The sequence below is a fragment of the Somniosus microcephalus genome, chromosome 7, assembly GCF_052327205.1.
Source record: "Somniosus microcephalus isolate GS21.2 chromosome 7, FLI_Smic_1.0, whole genome shotgun sequence".
Taxonomy (NCBI): domain Eukaryota; kingdom Metazoa; phylum Chordata; class Chondrichthyes; order Squaliformes; family Somniosidae; genus Somniosus; species Somniosus microcephalus.
This window is the reverse complement of record NC_140993.1, coordinates 216,143,480-216,168,689: the sequence shown is the minus strand read 5'-3', so window position 1 is coordinate 216,168,689 and position 25,210 is coordinate 216,143,480. Positions and strand designations below refer to the sequence as shown.

Below are 25,210 nucleotides of genomic sequence, written 5' to 3'. Positions count from 1 at the left end.
CTAGAAGCCAGCTAGCTAGCCATTCTGCTACTTGCCCCTGACTCCGCATTCTCTGACCTAGTTCATCAATCTATTATGGGGTACCTTATCGAAGGCCTTTTGAAAATCTAGATAAATTACATCTACTGTATTACTATTGTTTACTCTGTCTGTTACCTCTTCAAAAAAATTCAGTGAGTTTGGTCAAGCAAGATGTTCCCTTTTGAAATCCATGCTGAATATCCCTTATATTTTTGGTTTCTAGATGTTCTTCTATTTTCTCCTTTAGTAGTGATTCCATTATTATGATCATAATATAATTCGTTTTAAAATAGTTATGGAAAGGGACAAAGATAATTCAAAGGTGAAAATACCCAACTGGAAGAAAGCCAATTTCAGTGATTTGAGAAGGGATCTAGCACATGTGGATTGGAAACAGAGATTGGCCAGGAAAACAGTAAATGAGCAATGGCATGCCTTCAAGACAGGAAGATAGTTTGGGGGAAAAATGTGGTTGCTTTGCGCCTCCCGTTAACGCCCTACCTGCTAGGAACGACAGGTAGAGGGGAATGTTTTCAAGTCGGGAAGGGGCTGGGGGAGCGCTATTTAAAGGCGGGCATTCCTGCATTTTCTTGTCAGCAGAATTTTTGGTTTTAACGCTGTCCTAAGGAGTTTTGACCTTCAGCACCACTTTTGAGGTTTCTACGTGCTTCCAACACAATTGATTTTGAGGACTCTCCAGGCCGAGATTCAAGGCTGCAATGAGCAGGGAGTGGCTGGCCAGCAAGATGGCCCCTCTCCTTTCAGAACTGGACGGCGCCAGTCTGTCTGGCTTCCATGGTAATTGGCATCGCCTGAGCTTCGGTAGCGTTCTGAGGTAGCGCCTCGTTCCCTGACATTTACGCCTTGAGAGGTGTGTAGCACCTGATTTAACGCTCAAATCAGCTCCAGGGGGTGATAGAGGCGAATTTTGCAGTCGAAGGCAATAATTAGCGCCGGGCACTAAACTTTGTGCCCGGCCGATATTAGCGCCCCAAAATGGGCGATACCGAATTTTTCCCTCTTTGTGTACAATCCAAGCATATTCCCCATAGGAGGCAAGATGAGGCATCCAAAGCTAGAGCTCCCTGGATGACAAAGAAAATAGAGGTTAAAGTAAAACAGAAAAGGGAAGTTTATGACAATGTCAGGTACGCAAGACAGTAGAGAACCAGGCAGAATACAGAGAGTGCAGGGGGAAATTGAAAAAGGATATAAGAAGGACAAGGAGAGAGTATGAGAAAAGATTAATGGGTAACATAAAACGGAACCCAAAAACCTTTTATAAACATACTAGCTGGGGAGCCCCGCGTTGCGAGGGCAATTTTGGGGCGCGAGGGCAATTTTGGGGCGTTTGGTCTCCCTGCCCCTGTGTGTCCCCCCTCTCCCTGTCATGTCCTCTCCCTGTCCTATCCCTCCCTCCCCTCTCTCCCTCCCCTCCCCTCTCTCCCTCCCCTCCCCTCTCTCCCTCCCTCCCCTCTCTCCCTCCCTCCCTCCCCTCTCTCCCTCCCTCCCTCCCCTCTCTCCCCTCCTCGTCTCCCTCCCTCCCTCCCCTCCCCGTCTCCCTCCCTCCCTCCCCTCCCCGTCTCCCTCCCTCCCTCCCCTCCCCGTCTCCCTCCCTCCCCGTCTCCCTCCCTCCCCTCCCCGTCTCCCTCCCTCCCCTCCCCGTCTCCCTCCCTCCCCTCCCCGTCTCCCTCCCTCCCCTCCCCGTCTCCCTCCCTCCCCTCCCTCCCCTCCCCGTCTCCCTCCCCTCCCCGTCTCCCTCCCTCCCCTCCCCGTCTCCCTCCCTCCCCTCCCCGTCTCCCTCCCCGTCTCCCTCCCCGTCTCCCTCCCCTCCCCTCCCCGTCTCCCTCCCTCCCCTCCCCGTCTCCCTCCCTCCCCTCCCCGTCTCCCTCCCCGTCTCCCTCCCCTCCCCTCCCCGTCTCCCTCCCCTCCCCTCCCCGTCTCCCTCCCCTCCCCTCCCCGTCTCCCTCCCCTCCCCTCCCCGTCTCCCTCCCCTCCCCTCCCCGTCTCCCTCCCCTCCCCTCCCCGTCTCCCTCCCCGTCTCCCTCCCCTCCCCTCCCCGTCTCCCTCCCCGTCTCCCTCCCCTCCCCTCCGTCTCCCTCCCCTCCCCTCCCCGTCTCCCTCCCCTCCCCTCCCCTCCCTGTCTCCCTCTCCTCCCCTCCCTGTCTCCCTCTCCTCCCCCCACTCCCCTCTACTCCCCTCTGTCCCTCTCTCCGGCCCCTCCCCCTGCCTAGCGCCTGAGGTCCGGTGCCGTTGCTGAGGTCCCCCGCGTATCGCGCGGCTGATGGACGGCCGCTGCGGGCGGGCGGGCAGCGCATGCGCGGTGAGTGTGGGCGGCGCATGCGCGGTGAGTGCGAGCGGCCCGCAGGAGCCGGCAAGGCCGTTAGCGAGCGGGAAACTTCGGGCGGCGCGCCCGCGCTCCGTCCGCGACACCTGAGAGGGGGAAGTAGAGAGAGACAGAGAGGGAAGAGGAGAAGGAGAGAGAGGGAAGAGGAGAGAGGGAAGAGGAGAAGGAGAGAGAGGGAAAAGGAGAAGGAGAGAGAGAGAGGGAAGAAAGAGAGAGAGAGAGAAATTTTTTCAGCTTCAGGTCCCGAGTCCCCCCTGCGCGAGGGTGAGGAGGAGGGGGGGGTGGTTGCTAAACACAATATAAAACTCAAATAAATTGTTAATTAATTGCCTAACACATAATTGAAATATTTACCTTAGTTCCCTAACACACAGAAAGTGTGGGGGAAAAAATCGTGGAAAATCAAGATGGCGGCCACTCACCTCGGTTCAGAAGGATAAGGCCCGCCCACACACGCACCGATTGGTCGACCGGTCAGGTCACCGAAGCGTAGGATTGGTCAATCGTCGAGTCACTCGACACTCAACTGTAGGAAGACCTCGACGTCACACGGTCGCTAATGAGATGCTAATGAGCGGAACGCTGAACGTTTTTGGGATACCGCGGGTGGGATTTTTGTCCGGCCGAAACGTAAATACGCCTATGACCGGTCCGGAATCGCAAGCTTTCTTTTGAGGCGACGCGCGCGTCGGTACGCTCTGTAACTTCCAAACGTATAGAGACCAGGCGGACAGACAGACAGACAGAAGAGCCGCTTTATATATATAGATAGGGTTGGCGGATGGCAAACCCGCCCCCATCCCGCCTCCGTGCCCTTTCGCCAGGAGGCGAGAGGATGTGCAGCTTCGGGTCCAGTCTCCTGGAGGCGGGAAGGGCATTTAATCCTTTAAACTGCCTGTTAACAGGCAGAAAAAAGGATTAGTGCCATTTTACCTTCGCAGGTGAAGGCTTCCCGACCTCGGAGAACCCCGCCGGGTTGTAGGAGACGTGGAGCAGGTCTGCGGTGGTCGGAGGCACCTGGAAGTAAGGTGTAGAGGTGAGTGATGGGTGCAAGTGTGGAGTGGTAAGTATGCAAGGTGAGTGATAAGTTTAAAAAAGTGTGCACTTACCTTGTTTTCTTTCTACAGCCTTTAGCCATGCTGGATAGGGAGAGTCGACATTCTCCTTGTCAATTTCACATAATGGCTGTTGGATCCTACAGACGTGAAATTTACAAAGTTGAAAGGTTTGATGAGTCCTCACCAGAAAGACTCATCAAACTAAAGAGAATGTCAGTGTTTGACAGCTTCACAGAGTTGTCAAACGCTGTCATTTCTTCTTTCAAGAAGCCTTGACAGATAGCAAGTCTGACGTTGATGTGATCTGTCAGTGACTTCCTCCCTAATTGGCTTGCTGAGTCCGCAGGGCAGGCTTAACAAGCTCAATCAGGGGAAAATCCCTCTGATTGGTCAGGTGAGGATGGAGGCGGGACATTGACACAACAAGCAGCAGTCCCGCCTCCAACTCACCTCCATTCACTAAATCCAGCCCATAAAATTAAAGGATAGTTAAAGGAATGTTGGTGTCAATTAGGGACAGAAAAGGAAATCTTGTAGAGGCAGGGGGCATGACTGAGGTACTGAATGAGTACTTTGCATCTGTCTTCACAAAAGAGGATGACGTTAATATTTCAGTAGAGGAGGGGGGGAGTAGAGATATAGGAGTAGGATAGGATAAAAATAGATAGAAAGGAGCTGCTAAATAGGTTGGTATCACTCAAAGATAACAAGTCACCCAGTCCAGATGGGTTGTATCCTAGGTTGCTAAGAGAAACTAGAGTAGCGATAGCAGAAGCTCTGACCACAATCTTTCAATCCTCCTTGGACGTGGGAGTGGTGCCAGCGGACTGGAGGATTGCAGATGTTACATGCCTGTTCAAAAAAAGGGAGAGGGATAAACCTGGTAACTATAGGCCAATCAGTCTAACGTCAGTGGTGGGAAAACTACTAAGAGACCATTGTTAAGGACAAAATTAATCCTCACTTGGAGAAGCATGGGTTACTAAGGGACAGTCAACACCAATTTGTTAAAGGCAAATCGTGTCTGACTGATTGAGTTCTTTGATGAAGTAACAGAGAGGGTTGATGATGGTAGTGCAGTAAGTGTATATATGGACTTTCAAAAGGGATTTGAAGTTCCACATTACAGACTTATTCGGAAAATAGAAGCACATGGTATTAAAGGGACGGTGGTAATTTGGGTACGTAATTGGTTAAGGGATAGGAGGCAGAGAGAAGTGGTGAACGGATGTTTTTCTGACTGGAGAGAAGTATGCAGTGGGGTCCAGGGGTTGGCATTAGGACCATTGTTTCTCTTGTTATATATAACTGACATGGACTTGGGTATAGGGAGTACAATTTTGAAGTTTACAGATGATACAAAACTTGGCAACATATTAAGTAATGAGCAGGATAGTAGCAGATTTTAGGAGGACATAAATAGACTGGTGTAATAGGCAGACCCATGGCAGATACAATTTAGTGCCAATAAGTGTGAAGTGATGCACTTTGGGAGAAACAACATGGTGAGACAGCATAACCTAAATGGTACTATTTTGAAGGGGCTGCAAGAGCAGAGGGACCTGGGGGCGCATATTCACAAATCCTTGAAGGTGGCAGGGCAAGTTGATGTGAAAGCATATGGGATACTTGGCTTTGTAAATAAGGGCATTGAATATAAAAGCAAGGAAGTCTTGCTACACCTTTACAAATCACTGGTTAGACATCTGCTGAAGTATTGTGTGCAATTTTGGGCATCACACTTTAGGAAGGATGTCAAGGACTTGAAGAGGGTACAGAGGAGGCTTACCAAGATGATACCAGGGATGAGGGATTGCAATTATATGAAGAGATTGGAGAAGCTGGGATTGTTCTCCTTAGAGCAGAGAAGGTTAAGGGGAGACCTAATAGAGGTATTCAAAATAATAAAGGGTTTTGATAGAGCAAGTAACCAGAGGTCATAGATTTAAAATAATTGTCAAAAGACATAGAGGAGAAATGAGGAGAAATTATTTCACAGGGGGATGTCATGATCTGTGGCGCACTACCTGAAAGGGTGGTGGAATCAGATTCCATAGGAACTTTCAAAAGGCAATTAAACATGTATTTGAAGAGAACTAATTTGCATGGTTATGGGGGAAAAAACAGGGATGTGGGACTAAATTGGACAGCTCTTTCAAAGAACTGGCACAGGCATGATGTGCTGAATGGCCTCCTTCTATGCGGTATGATTCTATGATTCAAATGATGCCCAGCATTATCGTCCCCTCAATTAGTGGTGGTGTATGATGTGCTGTTATGGAGAGGGTGGGGTTAATATTAAAACTGTATTGTGGAAGATGGGGCCTCAGTCCTCTTTGCCTATTCAGCAATCTGATGTACAGGTGCTGATTTGCAACCATAAAGAACAAAGAGATGTTCTAAAACAATCTGAACGACTCACAGACAACTGATCCAATGCATTAAGAGCTTTAGTGCCACACCCTGCTGCTATTATGTGCCCATTGAATAATGATCTGCATGTTCCCTCCCAGTGGTAATTCAGACACGCTTTCATACTGGCACTCGTGACACATCACATGAATATTAATTTGGTGTCACAAAATGGCACTTTCATGTTGCTGAATGTGATTGGCAGTTTCCCAGCTATCATGCATGAAACTCTGTAATGAGCAATATTTGCACTGCTGTTTAAGAACATTTCTTTCAGTAGGCCATTCCTTTTTAAAACAAATATTCTTGGGATGTAGGCAATCCTGGCAAACCTGCATTTAATTCCCAACCCTAGATTCCCTGAGAAGGTAGTGGTGGACTTTCTCCTTGAACTGCTGCAGTCCTCGTGGTGATGGTGTTCCCACTATTTGCAGTAGGCCAGTGACACTTTGTGCAATAATGCTGTGTCTGATATAGTATTAGCAATCACACTATTTATACTTAAAGCATGCCTATGTGTTGTCATCCACAGCACACTGTTGGTGGCAAATTAACAAACTACTTTATAGCATTTCCAAGAGCTTGAAACTGTTAAAATTGGCATTTTTTTCTGATTGTTTTAATAATGTCTGAGGCAGTGATATGCAACTTGCAAACTTTTCAGTAACATCTTTCATTTATAGGAGTTTATTTTGAGCAGTGAGCTGACATGAGGATTCACGTGGCAATTAAGAACACAATATACTTCAACCTCATGATCTCCAAAGACCCAAGAGTTTGATTTGATTCTATGTTGAATGTCCCTTAATATTTTATAAAATGTAACTGGAACATTTGAGAGTTAAGATCTGGTGGTGTTACAGTGGTAGCACTGTTCTACTAATATCTCATTTAGAGTCCTCATGAGCACCACATTTAAAGTTATTGCACATTTGTAATTCATGCAAAATTCTATTCATGTCATATTAATCTTGTGAGGACCTTTGCTGATATCAAGCTGGTCTCTATCGGTGGCTGAGCGGTCACTCCATCCACAGCTAAACTGAAGACTGACCTGACACAAGTACTGACTGCAGCAGCCAGCTAGCTGTTGGAGGCACCCAAGGAAGTCTCGTTACAAAAGAGGGTTTTGGTGTGCTAATGTTGTTTACCGAATTGCCTCTGACTTTGCTATCAAAGGCAATGTTATAAAGTAAGTAAAGCATGAGAAAACTATAATGATGGAAGAGCGCAGGCTGTTAATGAGGCAATTTTACAAACATGAATGGAACTTCACCCATTGGGAGCGCATAGCAGGACTTTTTGGCGCACAATCCCACAATTTTCCATCCATTGATTTTAATGGATGGAAATCGTAGCGGGTACACAACTGAATTCCCAGGGGATGAAGCGCCACACTGGGAGCGCAGATTCGTAGAATTTACCATCATTTATTAATTATTAAAACGGAGTAATAATTTAATACCATTTTTTCCCAACTGATTTAAAAATCTAGTGTGCTTGTTACATCTTTAAAGAAGTTATACATAGGAGGATGATTTATGCACCACTACAATGTATAGGATTTCTTTTTAATTGAAATGGTAACCATCACATTGAAGTGTGACCTAGTCATCAGATTTTACTATATGCTGTTGGAGTCTTTCTGTAAAAGTATAGCAGCACTCAGATAATTGTTAAATGTTTGCTTTGTGTTTCTCTCTTACTTGAAGGGATATTCCCCGGATACCAGACAGCACACATGGACAGTTGGAGTCAAGTAAGTGTGATTCTTTTCTCTTGGCTTCAGTAAAATTTACTTATTTTAGAAATCTAATAAAATCATCACTAAACAGACAAACTCCTAGGTGACAATTATTCATGAATACACATGTCTGTAAAATTCTATCCTTCAGTGCTAAAAGAGAGTAGATCAATATTCATTGGTGTCCTAGAGGAGAAGGTATTTCTACATTCTATGATAAAACTGGCAGTTTCAACAGATAATCCACACTGCTTCTGCAATTATTTTATTACCTTTAGTTTTAGTACATGACACACCTCCCTCTCTCTCTCTGTCAGTTAGATACAGTTGTTTGCTGGGTGTGGTTAAAATGTTATTCACCATTGAAGTAGTTTCATCAAGGCCAGGTCGGCACTACAGATACTGAATAAACAGACTGTTAGAAAATGGGTATTTTCTCAGCAAACTATGGAGGTTAAATTGGACTGAGTACCGCCCATTTTTAAGGCGCTACGCGGCCTCCTAAGGCACCAAATTGGCGATCAGGAAGAGTGCACACAGTTATGACCAGAACTGCAGTGCCCACCATATTGGGAAAGAACAAACAAAAGGCATCCTTTACGCACCCCTGAAACAGGCGTTAGGCCCTTTGCATATGCAAGTATGGGGCCTAACCCCTACTTCAGGTCCCTGCTGTGACTTTGGTTTGCCCTGAGATGGCCAGTGCTGGCTGCCTCCGGAAAAACCAACTCTAAACATCACGCAAGTCATAAAAAGGTAAGTACTTGCCCTAATCACCGACGCTCCCGGTCCTGAGATCCCCGATCTCTGACACCCAGGCCCCGACCTCCGATTTCCCACCCGACCTCTGATCAGCCTCCCAACCTCCAGGCACCTGATCTCCCAACAGTACTCCTGAGGCCCCAACAGCACCTCCGAGGCCCGTGATCACCCTCCTCGACCCCCGATCACAGCCTCCAAGGGCCACCTGATCTCCCCCAACCCCAACGATCTGACCCGAACACTTACCTGTGGTCTGCTCCGTTAGTAGTGGCCCAAACCTGGAGCACTTACATGTGTGGCCTCCTACCATAGCGCTATCTATATTATGATGAGATCTGAGGCCCAAAATCCAGTGCTCCTTCCTCACCATTTGAGTGTTAACACTGTGCTGGCGGGGTGGGGGGGGGGGGCGACATTAACCCCTCAAAAGTCATAGTTATTAAAAAAAAAATGCTGCCTTATAATCCCTTCTATGCATCCTGCAAGTTTAAAATAATATGCTCTGAACAAAATTCATGCAAATTATAATACATTTAATAGTTAACAAGGAGTGATATTGAATACAGAAGATTTATCTACAGATATTGAAGAAGCAGACTAGTCCATCACACTGGAGGCTGTTTTTTATAGTGAGGATCAAAAACCCAAACGTTCTGAAAATATTGGCCTGGAATTTGCAGTTAGCAACGAAGCGAAGGCGTTTGCTGCTGGCCCCGAAGTACACTCCGCACGAGGATCTCGCAATCCCTGTGTGGAGAACTTCGTGTTTTCTGACCTTCACTTCAATTCAATTCAGCGGACTGTAGTGGGGGACCCCCTTGTGCGAGCTGCTGTGACGTCAACAAGCTGTCTAAGCAGCCAATCAAAAGGCAGCATTCTCATACAGCGAACAAGAAAGTGAGTAAGCTCTTAAAATTCTAACTTTTTAAAATAGTTAGAGAGAGCAAAAGAAAGATTGGGACTCTCACATGGGGAAAAGGCAAACCTAAAATAAAGATGAACAAACTTAAAAAAAAAAATTTTGAAAAGTTTCTTAGAAATTTTTATTTTGATTAAAATGGACAAATTTCACACTGTACAAAATTTAAATTAGTTTTCCAGGCCCTTAACCTTTGTTTAGCAGTCAATACACTGTTAAAACCCCAGTTACACCTAATCCCTTTGGCTCTAACTTTTAGTGGGGAATTTTAACAGCGTACTTACTGGAGGAGAGCCAAAGCTTTCCTCAGTTTCAATGATTCCCAAGATTTCACTGATTGCCGGCTCTGTAGGTTGGCAGGGGGAGGGTGGGGGCACAGCACAGCCAGTGTCGGAGCAGAGAATGACAGACCCCAACTTCGAGAATTCCGCCTGCGCATGCACAAAATCCCGAAGTTGCGGTCAGTTTCAAAGGCGGTGGTGAATGTTGCCAGATCACCGTCATGCCGACCGCAACTTCCGGGCCATTAAATTTAGTGAGCATCATTCCTTCTTCACCAAACATATCTGCAGCAGTACTCACTGTTATCAAAAAGCCCCTGCTCAATAAAATGTCTGAATTCTGGATTTTATTCCAGAACATTCCTCCTTATTTCAAATGTACAACCCTTCCTTTAAGTTAACTCTTCTCTGCTATTCCTTTCTCAGATACTCATGACTACACATAAATGAAAGAGATTGAACAGCTCCCAACCGCACAGTACATACTACAAAAAAATAATTAATGCAGATTTCCAGTGCAAAGTTTCCCTTGCCACACTAGCAATGCAATTGATTTATATGAACCTTGGAGCACACTTACAGAAGAATTCTAATGTTGTGAATACATGAATTGCACCTTTGTAGCCTTTCCTCCTTTATATAGACTATCTTTTGTTTTAAAAATACTTCTGTTTTAAAAAATAAATTATTTGTCAGGCCATTTATTGCTTGTTTACAAAGACAGAATGCAGTGAAGTAAATCACGTCGAAATGCATCAGCATAATCTTCTCTCTGTCAGTAAGTTCTTTCCTTGGTTTTGTCCAGGTGAAAAATTAAGTTTGCATTGTCATTTTAGTATTGATAGATTTCTTTAATTTCTATGCTTTTGTTTAAGATTTTATTTTACATTTATTACAATTGTTAAAGTGTTTAATAATTTATTAAAATTAAACGTGGAAAAATACATTTGTGCAGTTAACAAAAACAACTTATATATACAGGTTCTAGCTCGTTTGAGTCTCAGAAGATGGAGCGCCCCTCTATTTCTGTCACTTCTCCCATGAGCCCTGGCATGTTGCGAGATGCTCCACAATTCCTGCCTGGACAACTTTCAGTATGTAATCACCAATTATATATCATATACTTGTGTTTTCTTATATGTTTCTTATCTCAAATTAGTGACACAAATACGGAGGTCATAGCTATTAACCACTGCACACAGAATATCATATACAGTATTTGTATTTTGGGAAATCCTGTCTTCTTGTTAAGTGGTATTGGTGAAATTTCAAAGCAAGGTGAAATTTCAGGGTCAGAAACTGAGTGTACTTCAAGTAATCGTGGATTATTTCCTTTTTACAAAAATGTTTCTGATTTGAGTTTGGAAATATATATATAAAACCCTTTGAGTTCTTTTGGTACCATCAGTGACCATTAGCATCCTGGTGCATGGTAACTAGCACCAAAGAACCAGACTTCACATGCAGTTAGGGCTTCCTTCTGAAAATTTTCACTTATCAAAATTCTATGGCCCCAAAATCCATGCTTAGTGGTGCCAGCAATTATGCTGCAATTGCACCCACCAGTGTCCTCCAGCGTTGACCCTACTGGGGTCAGCAGGGAGGGTACATAACTTGCATGGGACAGTGGGTTGCAAGCGCCACTGTGGGTGCATCCTTGGTGCCCACCTGACCAAAACAGCTGAAAAATCTGTTGGTAACCTGCCTTTGTGGGGGTGCCTGGGGTCCCTCCAGATCACAACCATGTCCCCAAAGGCCCCCAGTACAAGGAGACTGATCAAGGTATGTTAAAAATCATTTACCAATCTTCGTGGGTCCAGGTTGCTTGCCTAGCTTGGATCCCCAAACCAGTTGGGCCCACTTATGCCCAACTGATAGCTAGTGTGCCAGATCTCACTGGGTGTATTGGCACCACACCAGCACTCAACTGAACCAGGAAGTGGGAACGATGACGTAGGACATCCCTGCCCTCCGCTCCACCACCGATGATATCGGCCTTGTATGGGCGGGTGGAAAATCCACCCCTTTACAAAGCAAGCTGAAAAATCGTTGAACCAGCATAGACTGGGACCCTGCTGTTTTCTGGTGGGCTCTGCCCATCTTCTGCAAGAGTTACAGTGGGAGACGAGCAGAAATCCTGCAGATTTCCAGGGCCTATTACTAATTAAGATATCCTTTATCTACACTAAGATATTTTTATTAATTAATTTCCCTGCTCCAATTTTTGTAAGCTATCCTGCTTATTTTTTAAGTGCCTTTCTTCTTGATGCATATTTGATTGTGATTGAGGGCAGGCAACTACTAAGCTGTAATCAAAAGTAACGTAAGTGCGAGTAGCCTGGAGAGACTTGACTACTGTTTTCTTCGGTTTTGTGGAACCAATTCTCTTCCTCTGATTAGTTAGTGGGATCACACACAAATGTGCCAGTACACTACACCCTGAGCCACATTGCTAAAGCTGGCTTTTTAATTGAGTGGACAGACTCTGCGAGTCTTGAAGCATTGTGCACATGTGTTTGTGAAGATCGGAGATGGAGAGAGGAAAATTCTCCAGGAAATGCTACCAGTGACCCACTTTCATGTAAAAGTTTCAAATAGGACATTTGAGTTTGCTCGTACATGCAGCTGAATCAGATATTTTTTGACTGGGACCAGCGCAGTAAATTATGGGGAAAAATGCTGAATATGTAACAACTGATTAAACTGGCACAGTGTTCCTATATGGCTCAATGTGCATTTAGGGATTTCTGAATTCCCAGTTATTTGTTGCTTACCCTGCCTGATTTATTTGCTAATACCCTGTGCCATAAGATCCAGAGTGGTGTTCCTGCTCCCACCTCTTTGAATGTGCCTTCTTTCACACAAATGTCCTTGTTATTGCTTCTGTTTCCTCTTAGTATGTTTAATGTTACAACTTCTGAGCATTCTCTGAATCGTTACTGTAACCTCTCATGTCTAATTTACAGGACTTTTGCTGCTGATTTATTGTGTGTTTTTGGCTTGTGTCAGAGGGAAAATAATCAATAGAAAGAGAATAAAAATAGAAGTGTGCCCTAGGCTGAAATTCAGTCTGAAAATGTTAAACCATACCCTAAAAAGTACTGGTGGGGAAAAAAATTCAACACTTACACTATATAACACACCATTTTGACAGTTTAACATCAGACAATTTGTGATCTCTTTTTGGACTTTAACAATGTAATTTCAAAAACCTAGGATTGGCATTGAAATCTAGACCTCAAGTATTGAATAGGCACTATAAAAATCAAGATGGATTCCTTAAGGGAGTTTGTTTATTGACACCCCCTCGATGAAACGTGTTGCAAATACAAGATTTCAAAATGGTTTGTATTTGTATAACTGCAATGTCACCTTTATGTACTGTTTAACAAAGAAGTGCACCGTGGGAGACATGGTAAAGCGTTTGCTGCTGTAATTGTGTCCTGTTTTCATTTTAGAGCTTTCTTTAAGTGTTTGAGTGTGGTTGTACCTTTTCAGTTTGGTTTTATTTATTTTCTTTGTTGTCTAATTTTGCTTACCAGAGCCAAAGCCTTAGTAGAAGAACAGCGCCTTTTGTTCCTAGGGTTCAGGTAAAGGCACTGTATATCTGAAAATATTATCATTTGGAAAATGCAGAGAAGTAAATCGATGGCAACAATTTTATTTTCTCTCTGCTCCTCCTTTCCCTTTATGTATTTTTTCTAGCATATATGCATACTTTATACTCCAGAACATCCCACCAGTCTTAAGTAAAGCTCTGCATGTTTTCAGGAACAAGATTCATTCACATTGCCATTACACTGTTTCAAAGAACAGTGAGCTGCATTTTCCAATTTGCATTAGATCCTCCAATTGACCATTGGCAAACAAATGATACCTATACAAACAGATCTTATACATAGTTGTGCTAGTCAATAAGAAAGATCACAAGAAATATTGTGGCAAAGTTTGTGGTGGTCTCCCTTCTTCTTTAGGACCTTGTAATTAACTGACCTTGAAAAGTCAGGAGCAGTTCTTTTTTTCTTTCTCTGTTTATAATCACACAGTCTGAGCCACAAAACCTTTCACAGCTATGATCATTTCTGCTCCCCAATCGGTCAGTAGGATGCATGCTTTTAAATGGATATTGGTGGGCTTTTTCTTCTTCCATCTCCTGAGATGGAGTGCATTCCTTTCATGTGGTGCTCCATCCATACAGATTGGGCTCCAGTGACTGATAACTGATGAATCGCTCTCCAACTGAGGCCTGCAAGTCCAAGCCCTGGGACTCAAACTAATTGTTTGCTGGTTGACAACCAGACTCCTTTCTATCTTATTAAATGTACAGTAACAATTCTACTATTCCATTTTGAGGTACTTACATTTTTATTGCTCTTTAGGCCTTCCCTTCTAAGAGAGTTATGGGGTGGTTTACATTATTTATTTTCACACTCTTTTCCAAGGAACACCAATGTGCTTTTCAGTGCACCATCTGGTATGTGTTGAAGTTTGAATGATGTACATTATTGATAGAATTGAACACTAAACATACAATTCTCCAGGGGTGATTTTAACCCAGCCTACCTGGTGTAAATCGGGCAGACAGACAGTTACAACCACCCATGGGACTCACCCGCTGACTTACTCTACCAATTCTACTGACTACGATTTTAACCTGCTCTTTTGAGTAGACGAGAAGGACACTTGCTCGAAACTGATGGGGTCTTTTTAAAAATATACAGATTGGGCTCCAGTGACTTAATTGGGGCCCGACTGCTATTTTAATCAGAAGCCTGCTCAGGAAAGCCATTGTGGCATTCCCACCAGGCCAACCAAGTGGGAAAGAAAAGTAGGGGCCAGAAGAAGCCCAAAAAGGTACTTTTTTTTTAAATTTAGGCTTGCTGTGCCCTGTGCTTCCCCGTCCCTTGAATGTGATGCCCTCCAAAAGTCCTGTGGCCACCCCGAGTGCTGGGGACGATTCCATCAGTCCGCAACGGTGGCCTCCTACTGTCCAACATTGCCTGCCGACTAGCTGCTGCTCCCTGCCGATTTCTGATGGGAGACTGAGTAACTATGCTGCCGAGGTCAGGACAGTTTGCCACCTGCAACGGCCTTCACCCACCCAACTCCTGCCCCGATTTAAAATCGGGTCTTGTGTGACCGCAGAGAAGCATCAGGTTTTAGCCTATGCTTATTTAGAAAAACTTTTTTGACAAATTTGTTCATACTCAATATGATAGAATAGTTTATCTGAACTGTGCATTGTATTGGAAAATAAGTCATTACAGCAAAATGATGCATGCTGTTCTGGTTTCTGCTGAGGTGATGAAAACACTGCTCTTTTATCGGTATTCTGTTATAGTGTTGGCACTTAAACATTTATACAGATAGAGGAGCATGTTAAGCAATGAAATATCACCAATTACATATGTATTTTGACAAAATCAGACTATATATTACTTTTCTATGTGTGTTATTGGGGAACCGACCTGATCTTCATCTGTTCTGGCTTGTTACAAATACAACCATTCTTTCGTGTCTTGTTCTCAGTGGGGCAGAGCACCAGCAATCCATAATGAAAACATTTTTGCTGCAATTATTTTTCTGACTTGAAATGTGTCAACTGCCTACTTGTGGTAAAGAAACTGTCCATTGAAAAGTGGAAAACATTTGTTAAATGTTAACAAATCCCCAAATTACTTTCAGTAAATTTATTTTCACTAGCGAAGGGCACATTAGCATTTTGTGAAGAAGTGGGGCTGATCACTGCAAAACCAAAGCAAATCTGCTTCCATCTGCACAAGAACAAAATCTTATCTATAGATCTTAAATGTGTAAAGGAATAAATACCAAGATCACTCTATACTGTTGATTGTGAAATAGTTTCTGGATGAGGGATAGCTGGGGTAGGGTTTGTACTTAGGTACAATTTGTTTGCTAGCATATTAGAGCTTAAGTTTAGGTACCATTTCTACCTCTCCATAGAACATTAGACTATATAAATATATTTTATTAAATCTTCATTTGCAATTTGACAATGCCTCTTTGCTTTGCTGCATGTTTGAGGAATTGTGTGTTCATTCTATTCTCAGCTATATCTGTAGTTTGCATCATTATTCAAACAAGTCTGTTTTGATGGTAAAACTAAAATTTATCAAGAGGGAATATATAGAACTGAGTAATGGATTGAAAGAAACTTCCTGAAATAGAAGGAGTGAATGAGAGAGACATTCCAGAATGGAAGGAGTGAGTGGGTGAAACAACCTCGATTGGAAGGAGTGAATGAGTGAAACAGTCTGGAATGGAAGGAGTGAGTGAAACAATCTGGACTGGAAGAGTGAGTCTGTCTGGAATGGAAGGAGTGAGTTGGGTTGATTTTGAGTTTTGGCCGACTGATAGGTGGAGCTCGCAGCTAGAGTTTTGCACTTTAAACAAAGAAGCAGCAGTGATTTTGCTGCCTCATTAACATTGGGTCTGCAAGCTGTGGGGCACCAACCAGCCATCTTGATGTAGTTCGCCGGATTGAATGCTACCAATATTGGGTCACCCCGCTGGCAAAAAGCTAAGTGCAGTGGGAAGAGAGTCACGATCGCGGAAGGGGGAATGGCAGTCGGGGTGATAGCACCTATTGCCTGAACTTGGCAGCAAATAACAACAACAACTTGTATTTATATAGCACCTTTAACGTAGTAAAACGTCCCAAGGCGCTGCACAGGAGTATTTTCAGACAAAAAATTTGACACCGAGCCACATAAGGGCAGCTTGGTCAAAGAGGTAGGTTTTAATGAGCATCTTAAAGGAGGAAAGAGAGGTAGCGAGGTGGAGAGGTTTAGGCAGGGAATTCCAGAGCTTAGGGCCTAGGCAACAGAAGGTATGGCCACCAATGGTTGAGCGATTATAATCAGGGATGCTCAAGAGGGCAGAATTAGAGGAGCGCAGCTATCTTGGGGGGTTGTGGGCCTGAACGAGATTACAGAGATAGGAAGGAGCAAGGCAATGGAGGGAGTCGAAAACAAGGATAAGAATTTTGAAATCGAGGCGCTGCTTAACCGGGAGTCATTGTAGATCAGCGAGCACAGGGGACGCTTTGGTAGACCCCTTTGAAAATGGTGTTGGCTGCATTGTTGGGGATTAATAGGGCGGTAAGGCTACCAATCCCATTTTGAGGCTGTTACTGCCCTGTTAACACCAGGAGATACAAGTTGAAATCAACCCCAATGAGTGAGACAACTGGAATGGAAAGAGTGAGTGAATGAGTGAGCGAGTGAAAAAAGCTGGCAGAGAGTATAAGAACGGGACAGTTAGAGAAAGTGAGTGAGTAAAAAAGAAACAGTATATACTTAGAAAAGAGAGGGTGAGTGAGACCCATCTGGATAGAGAAAAAAAATAAGAGGACAAGAGTGAGAAAAAGGCTAAAGAAATGCAGGTGAAATAAAGAAAGTGAATAAGAACTGGAATACAGATAGTAACAGCAAGAGAGAGAGAACAAGGAATACAGACACTAGCTGTGTGTGTGAGACACAAGAGACAGAGTACTTAGACAATAGAAATAACAGTGGGAGAAAAGAGAGAAAGTGAGAGCCAGAAAGAGAGAGGGAGAAATGGTGTCTGTAGTTTTGGAAAAGTTTTGTTGATTTTCAATTTGAATTACACAATTTGTTGAGTCCATCTAAGGTATTAAAGATGCGGTAAACTACAGATTGGTCTCTAGCTTGTTTTAGTTCTTGAGACAATGAAAAGGTGTAAACGTCATTGTCTAATTTATGTTTTTTTTGTGTGTTATTTTTGCCTTTGTTAATGTTCCTTAATGATTAAAGGAGCTGTGCAATAATAAGTGTGATATACTGATCATTTTCATTGTTATCCTTTTAGACCTGGTCTCTTACCAAAATGCAGTGAGACATGTATTCTCTACATGTTACTACTGGAAAAAGAGATCCATTTTGCACAATCTGAGGTTTCAGTGTAGTTTTGCCAGACACTTAATTAATAGATTTGAACTATCATCTACAAAAATATTGTCTTTCGTAGGATATTACTTGAAGCACACCCTACATTCATTAAACCCTCTGATAGGACCGTTTACATGATAAAACATGATAATGACACCTATTTTACAGTTGCCATATACGTCAGTGTTTCCACTCCCAGATTTAATGTAACTTGTGCAGGTGAACTGAAATACAGCATAACGGTTTCAGATTGTGAAGGATTTTAGAAAGTATAGGCTTTAAAGGTATGTCCTAAAAGCAATACTCTCAGACAGGTATTAACAAGAGCAGTGATTATATGATGACATGATCTTCCAACAGATAAAACTCTGGTACGACAAAGTTGGCCACCAGCTTATTGTTACAATACTTGGAGCAAAAGATCTTCCTTTCAGGGAAGAGGGGAGGCCAAGGAACCCCTATGTCAAAATTTACTTTCTTCCTGACCGAAGGTAGGGCTCTTTAATTGCCTTTTCACATGAAATTGTTTACATGAAATGTTTTGTTGATTTTAAATTTGAATACACGTATTTCACATGAAAATATTTGCCTCCTGATTTTTTTTCTTTTTGTAAATTTTACCTGATTTATCTGATTAATCTCATACTTCGTTCTTGTCTATCTTAATTTGTGCTATTCTGAATTCCTATTGTGACTGGGCAGGCTGCTGGCCTGCTTCCAGTCCTCTCCCAGTGCCACTCTCTTATTGGACCTTAGGCAGTTATGGGAATGATCTCGGATGATTTAAGCTCTTCCTTAATTATAGTTGCTGCTCTTTGATAATTCACCTGAGATGAACACGTGGAGAAGTGCAGATGTAAACCTGCTCCTCCAGAATATTTACATGACTACACTGCCCATTAGGTCAATGGTTTCATTGCTCCGAATTTAACATTAATTGTTATTAAATGTTGACAATTTATACTTCACTTACAGTGAGACAGACTCTGTACTAGCTTGTAGAATGTAAATGGCAGAAACATCTCCTGGAATTTACATCTAGATTTGTTTACTCTGGCTTTGAAGTGCCATCTGTGAAACAAATTTGTATGATAAATGACCAATAATGCTAACTTTACATGATTGGAAAGTGATTAAACACTATGCGGTACTAGTTGCGCAAGGCACTTTCCAAAGGAAAGACAGACCCTGTGCCATTCTAAGTTACTAATTGCAAATGTCAAAGGTAATTGAATCTTACAGTAGATATGTGAAAACACATTCTTACAAATGTGCTTTAGAGTAATGCACAAAATCATGAGGATGTAATTTTCTCTCATTGAATTGTGGGGACTGAGAAGGTTCCATCCAAACTGTGGAAGCTGATAGGTAATAAAGTTTACAAATGAGCTCAGGACTCATCAGAATAATCATCATTTTATTTAAATGTCTTGGGAAAGCCCCTAGTATTCCACAGGCTCAGCTGCTTGATGACTGTAAATCTTATTTAGTTTCAGTGAGATAGGCCAAGCTGATGCTGAGTAGAATCAAACCCGTTTCTACAGTTTAAGAAGAAATGTATTTTTCAAAAAACATAGACAGGGTGTCACTAAAACTAGCATTTTGGATTTGTTTCAATTGTCAACCTAAGGTACACCATTTGTGAGGGTAGATTTTATGAATTTGCACTACTAGTCCAGATCCTGGAGTGCACATTGGGAATCAGGCACACAGATCAGTGGGCCCTGCAGGATTTTCCTTCCGCGACATGTATTTACGCTATTCCGAAGACGGACGCAGGAATCTTCTCCCTGAAATATGTACCTTCATAATAGTTTTATAATGATGCAGAAGTGATGTAGTTATGTCCTCTGCATCACTTTACGGCCAATATGCCAGGTCAGTGGCAGCTGCAAATCCCGCATATATATAATGGGCATCCAAGGTTGATAGGTGCTGAACTATATACAGCAGTATGTTTAAAGCTTCTCGTAAGAACATTCATTCAACAATTTTAAGGCCATTTCTGTACAGTTTTTTTGGTTTTTCTGCGGCTGCTTAGATTCTCCTAAGCTATTTGCCCAACCAACTTTAATGGCATCAATTGGTTTCCCAATCAGAATCCAGCTTTTTGATGTGCCAGTAAGGTGAGTCGCTCCGCAGGTAGGAGTGGGAGTACCTTCACCACATGGACTGCAGCGGTTCAAGAAGGCGGCTCACCACCACCTTCTCGAGGGCAACTAGGGATGGGCAATAAATACTGGCCTTGCCAGTGACGCCCACATCCTATGAACGAATAAAAAAAAGGTTGGACTGCACGTGAGGTGCTTAAAGACAAATCCCAGAACCTGCACACACATATCCTCAGACAGAGGTGACCAGACCTCACTAGTGCAGACGGAGGCTTCTATTCTCAAAGGAAGCTGGGACACTCAACCCAATGTCACCATTATGATATGTGAAGGCGTGATGAAAAATAGTGTTGGAGATTTCTTCAGAAGCATCCAATAACAGTGATATGTCATGCTTCACAGGGTACTGCGTGAAAGAGGTCATGCCAGGAAGCTCAGCGGCCAGGAAAGCCTAATTGGCCACACTTATCAAGATGCCACCAACTATACTTGCATGCAGTGTTGCATCTAATTGGCAGTGAAAAACTGTCTTCTGAGGGTCCAGGTCAGCAGAGACCCAGAAGCAGAGTTGTTCTATCAGTTGCTACGATATCTGCATCTATCATGTAGCTTAGGGCTGACACACCCAGTCAATTATTGGTTGGCTGTGCATTCAGGCCTACCTCTGTCTCTTTCCAAGCAGTGTTCACAGATGGAGAGGATACCACAGAGTGGTAGAGGGGGCATCCCTCCTCATCATGCAGCACTATCTGAACTTCAGAAGCTACCAAACAGTAGGCTGGATGCTGGGCTGCACTATCATCTGTCTCACACTCCTTCCTGCACATTGAGTTTCCTTTCACTTCATTTTTGCCTGCTTGTCATTTCTTAGCCCTCTTCCTCTTCAGCCTTGGCAAAGGCTGCCAATGGATTTAAATGCCTTTTTAACCTTTCCAAGGCCAGAATTTTTGTCTCACTATTCTGTCACTCCCACCACTAGAGTGCATCCTGCACCCATCAAAATCTGTACCTTGAGCTGTGGATAATTATGCAAGTAGGTTGACCCATGAAATTCAAGTGATATTGACATATTACCATGCTGACAGGATTTATACCAGTTCTAAACCATTTGGGGATGAAATTGGTCTTTGGCAGTCATGTGAAACAGTGAATCAGTAGCCTGTTTTATACTGCGCCTGATTTTCTTTTCTATTAAAGTCAATCAGTATGGTATAAGACGGGCTGCCGATTCACCATGAGCCTGTTTTGCGCTACTGGCGTAGACAATTTCATCTCTTTTAGATCTGACTTACACCAGTACACAAATATTAGCCTCAGAGTGTGATAAGAGACACTTATCTGTTTAAGCAGTTGGTGATACCCTCTTATATTAAATAATTATTATTAACACACAACTACTAAAATCATTGCAGCTCTCATAACCGTTCTCATAGATAAAGAAGCAACAAGCCTCAATTTCATATTGTTGGCTGTAGAACCTCTAATATTGTGATTCTGCCGTTAACAACACAAAACATTCATTGTTTATTAAATTGACATTAGAAATTCATAAAGCATCATAATGAGACTCTCTTGATGGCTGCACAGGTAAAGGCAGCAAGCAGCTGAGCCATATGGACCAGAAACATCCCAGGTTTGACCGCTGGTCTGTGCTGAATTAACTGACTGCAGCCTGAGTAGCGGACAGAGTGCTATAATTTAGCCTCAGTGCCCCTGGGTTAGTGAAGGGAAGATTGGCCTAGGTCTTTGGTTGATCACTGTGTGAAAGAAGGCATGCAAGCTCCTAAATGCTAGGTGAGGACAGGATAACGGTTATTTGTGGTGTTCCCACAGTTGAATAATCTACCGACATTCATTTTCTAAACTCAAAGATGAAGAATGGATGGTTGGGTGAGATATTATAGGGTGAGGAGCAGACAGGCACATCATAGACGTCAGCAAGAATGCCTGGATTTTTAGAAGTATCCAAAGATACTGTGGTGCGAAAGCATAAAGTATAACATCCACCTATTATATATCCTATGTCTGGGCACACTTGCTGTCAACTTTTATTATTATAAATTCCTATGTCCACATTAATAATACACCCTATCCCTAGTGGAGGCATGACAAGTTTGCTTAGGTAGTTTCCATTATAAATGTTGACGTAGTAGTGTGTAATGAAAATATAAAAATAGGGTATAATGTATGACTTTAAAATAGGTACTGAATTACATCTGCGCGCCCTGGTCCAATTACCCTCTGCCCTCTAACCCAGCTTCACCTGAAGACTACACTTGGTCTTTACTGCACACAATGCCTCAGGGCCTTTTCCTCAAGGACTAAGTGAAATTCTGAGCTGAAGCGTCCACTGAGCTCATCTTGCATGCCTCCTGATAGCCTGTGAAGGATCCCATTGGAATGTACCTAGTACCAAGACGTGTCTTCTGCCCTCACAGACACATCCACGTCCTCAAAAATAAATGAATAAGTACTCCTTTAATCTATGTTTAGAAGCTCTGCTTACAGTTCTAACTTCTGTCCTGTGATTGTTTGTCAGTGACAAAAGCAAACGAAGAACAAAAACAGTGAAGAAAACACTTGAGCCCAAGTGGAACCAGACGTTCATTTATTCTCCAGTTCATCGGAGAGAATTTCGGGAACGGATGTTAGAAATCACCCTGTGGGACCAAGCTCGGGTTCGAGAGGAAGAGAGTGAATTTTTAGGAGAGGTAACAAGATTTAAAAGAAAAGATTCTGTTAAGAGAAAATTTACATTGGCCTGGATTTTGCAGTAATAACAACGGCGAGGCTAACAGCACTCACTGTTATAATGGGGTAAATAGGACAACAACTTCTGGCAACTGCACATACGCAATTAAACGTGGAAATCCAGAAGTTGCTGTCGGAGATACCCTGCTCCTCCACAGGATGGGCTATAACAGTCCTCGCCGATAGACTTGGCATTGAAATGACTGCAACGGTGTGAACTTGCTGTACTTGCCCACCAGTTCCGCACTAAAAACAGCTGACAAAGTTAAGGCTGGTATATTCAGGAGTAAGTGAGTTTTTAATGGTGTGATAAGTGATAATTACTGCTGAACAACCTCTCTGGCCCTGAAAAATTAATTTTACAAGTGTGAAGTCTCATTCTCTAAGAAGAAAGTTAGCGTTGGAGATTTAAAAACATGCTTTTTTTTACTTTTTCTGTCTGTCTCTTTTATCTCTCTGCCTAATCCAAGCTGTATTTCCCAATCTTTACTTTGCTTTCTGTACATCATTTAAATCTAGTTTATATTTCCTGCTTTATACTTCCTGTTTAGACTCTCTGGGGGCGATTTTCCCACTGGAGGCGGGTTTCGGTTTGGGTGGGTTTGAAACCCGCCTCCACTGATAGTTTTCAAACAATTGCGATTTTCCCCTGATTGGCCACTTGATTTCAGAGGTGTGGGTTGCCCTTGGTCAATTAGTGTTTTGGGACTGAAACTCGTCTCTACTAATATCATTTTTCCAGCCTGATTTTAGGGCTGCTTGCTGCCTTGGATCATTCCACTGGATTTCTACCAATGCTGCACCACCTGCAACATATTCTGAGAAACCACTATGTCCAATTCCAAGGCAAGGGCCCTCCCGAGGTTTTCGGATGAGGTGCTGCAAATGTTGGTTGAGGGGGTGACAGTTAGCAGGAGGTACTGTTCCACTCACCTGGGAGGAAGAGGCCTCCCAAAGAAACCAAGGCGCTGTGGGTCCAGCTGGCAAGGGATATAACCTCCAGATCTGTGTGCAGATTGGGTGAATGTTTCTGTGTATTGATGACATGCCATCCCTGTTGGAAAGCATTAAAATGATTTGATGCCAAAATGTTGACGTTATGGCATCTGTTCTTTCGCCTTAGGCAGCTCCACATTGCGGGCTCTGTGACACTTGGGTTGTCAGGTTGGTGGCCAGAGTGAAAGGAGGTCAGAGAGTCATGTCTGTTGTCAATGATGTCTTAAGATGGAGCCAAGGACATGTGCCAACTTGGGCAACCTATGTAAATCTGACCAGGATAAGTTCATCCCTTGCATCACGGGCAGCCATGTGAACGTGTGCTACCACTGCTGCTGGTCGATACACCGGCGCTCTGACCTCCTCCTCCTCCAGATCCTCAGCCTCCTCATCCTCCTCCTCATCCTCATCTGAGGTCCATGGTGAAAGAAAATGAATGGTTCCCATGCTGCTTCAGACGCCTCCATTGAGGAAGCGCTCATTGCAAGCGGGGAAAGGGTCTTCCAAGGAGGTCTCACAATTGATAGATTCAAGCTGTAGTACTTCCGACTTCGGAAGGCCTGCTAAAAGTGCTCAAAGACCTTTTAAAGCAAAGTTCTGTCACCTGCAAATAATCGCTGATGAAATCTCCGATTTAACGTTTGAGCTGCAGCTGTGAGGAGGCCACCCACTTGTCAACCCACCAGGTTTAGCTGGCGTGGTTTAGGAGGGTCGTGTAACATGCCGAAATGGTTGAAAAATAACGAGGGCCTCTCAAAATAGGCTTAGAGAGGCCCTTAATGAGCAATTAAGCCTCTTAACAAGCTCTCTGGCCAGCTGGAGGCGGGACCATTTCCTGCCCTGCAAAACCGGCATTGGCAAAATCCCTTGTTGGAGGTGGGTTCTGAACCCGCACTCATTTTTTCCGATTTTCCTGCCTTACCCGCCTCCTCGGGCCACAGAAAATCGCCCCCTGTGTGTCTCAGTGAGGATTCTTCAATCTGATTAGTTGAAGAGCCTCGCTGCGACTTTTGTCTGCTCACACATGCCACAGATCCCCTGCAGAGGGCGTCACGCTGGAACAGATGCCGGATGACAGGATGTCTCTGCTATAAAGCCAGTCAAAATTTGTGGGCAGCTGTTAGCGAGGTGAACGGCAAGCGCCATTCTTTCACCACTGACCGCAAATTCTGGGCCATTATTAACGTGAAATCTTTATCTGTATTGTTCAATTTCTTAAATGTTTCAACCACATTAGTCAACTTACAAATCATTATGACTGTTTTTAGAATAATATGTATATCTTAGATTTTAAACTGTGAACTTTATGGAGCAGTTTGAGTATCACCGGGGTAACATTTTATTTCTTATCCTGAGTGTTCCACTGTCAATTTATATACAAAGAATTGTTTCTCTTGGCTCTGTTACCATGTCCTTAATAATAGATTCTAGATTTTCCCTACTACTGATGTCAGGCTAACTGGTCTGTAGTTCCCCGTTTCCTCTCTCCCTCCGTTCTTAAATAGTGGGGTTACATTTGCTACCTTCCAATCCACGGGAACTGTTCTAGACTATGAACTTTTGGAAGATGACAACCAATGCATCCACTAGTTCTATAGCCACCTCTTTCAAAACTCTAGGATGTAGGCCATCATGCCCAGAGGATTTATCGGCTTTCAGTCCCATTAATTTCTCCAGTACCATTTTTTTGCTAATATTAATTTCTTTCAGTTCCTCATTCTCGCTAGACCCTTAGTTCTCCATTATTTCCGGGAGGTGTTTTGCGTTTCCTTCCATGAAGACAGACACAAAGTATTTGTTTAATTTTTCTGCTGTTTTTTTATTCCCCATTATAATTTCTCCTGTCTCAGCTAATCTTTTCCTTTTTACATACTTAT

General features: G+C 43.4%; 1 protein-coding gene across 1 annotated transcript in view; it reads left to right on the top strand.

Moving 5' to 3' along the window:
* LOC147115112 (regulating synaptic membrane exocytosis protein 2-like) overlaps positions 1 to 25,210 on the top strand; it is a 347,939-nt gene that overhangs the window by 256,735 nt on the left and 65,994 nt on the right. Inside the window, exons 8-12 of the mRNA XM_085993402.1 lie at positions 7,551 to 7,597; positions 10,526 to 10,638; positions 13,087 to 13,134; positions 17,836 to 17,966; positions 22,126 to 22,297. Of these exons, the coding sequence (XP_085849528.1) occupies positions 7,551 to 7,597; positions 10,526 to 10,638; positions 13,087 to 13,134; positions 17,836 to 17,966; positions 22,126 to 22,297 (511 nt within the window). The remainder of the gene's footprint in view (positions 1 to 7,550; positions 7,598 to 10,525; positions 10,639 to 13,086; positions 13,135 to 17,835; positions 17,967 to 22,125; positions 22,298 to 25,210) is intronic.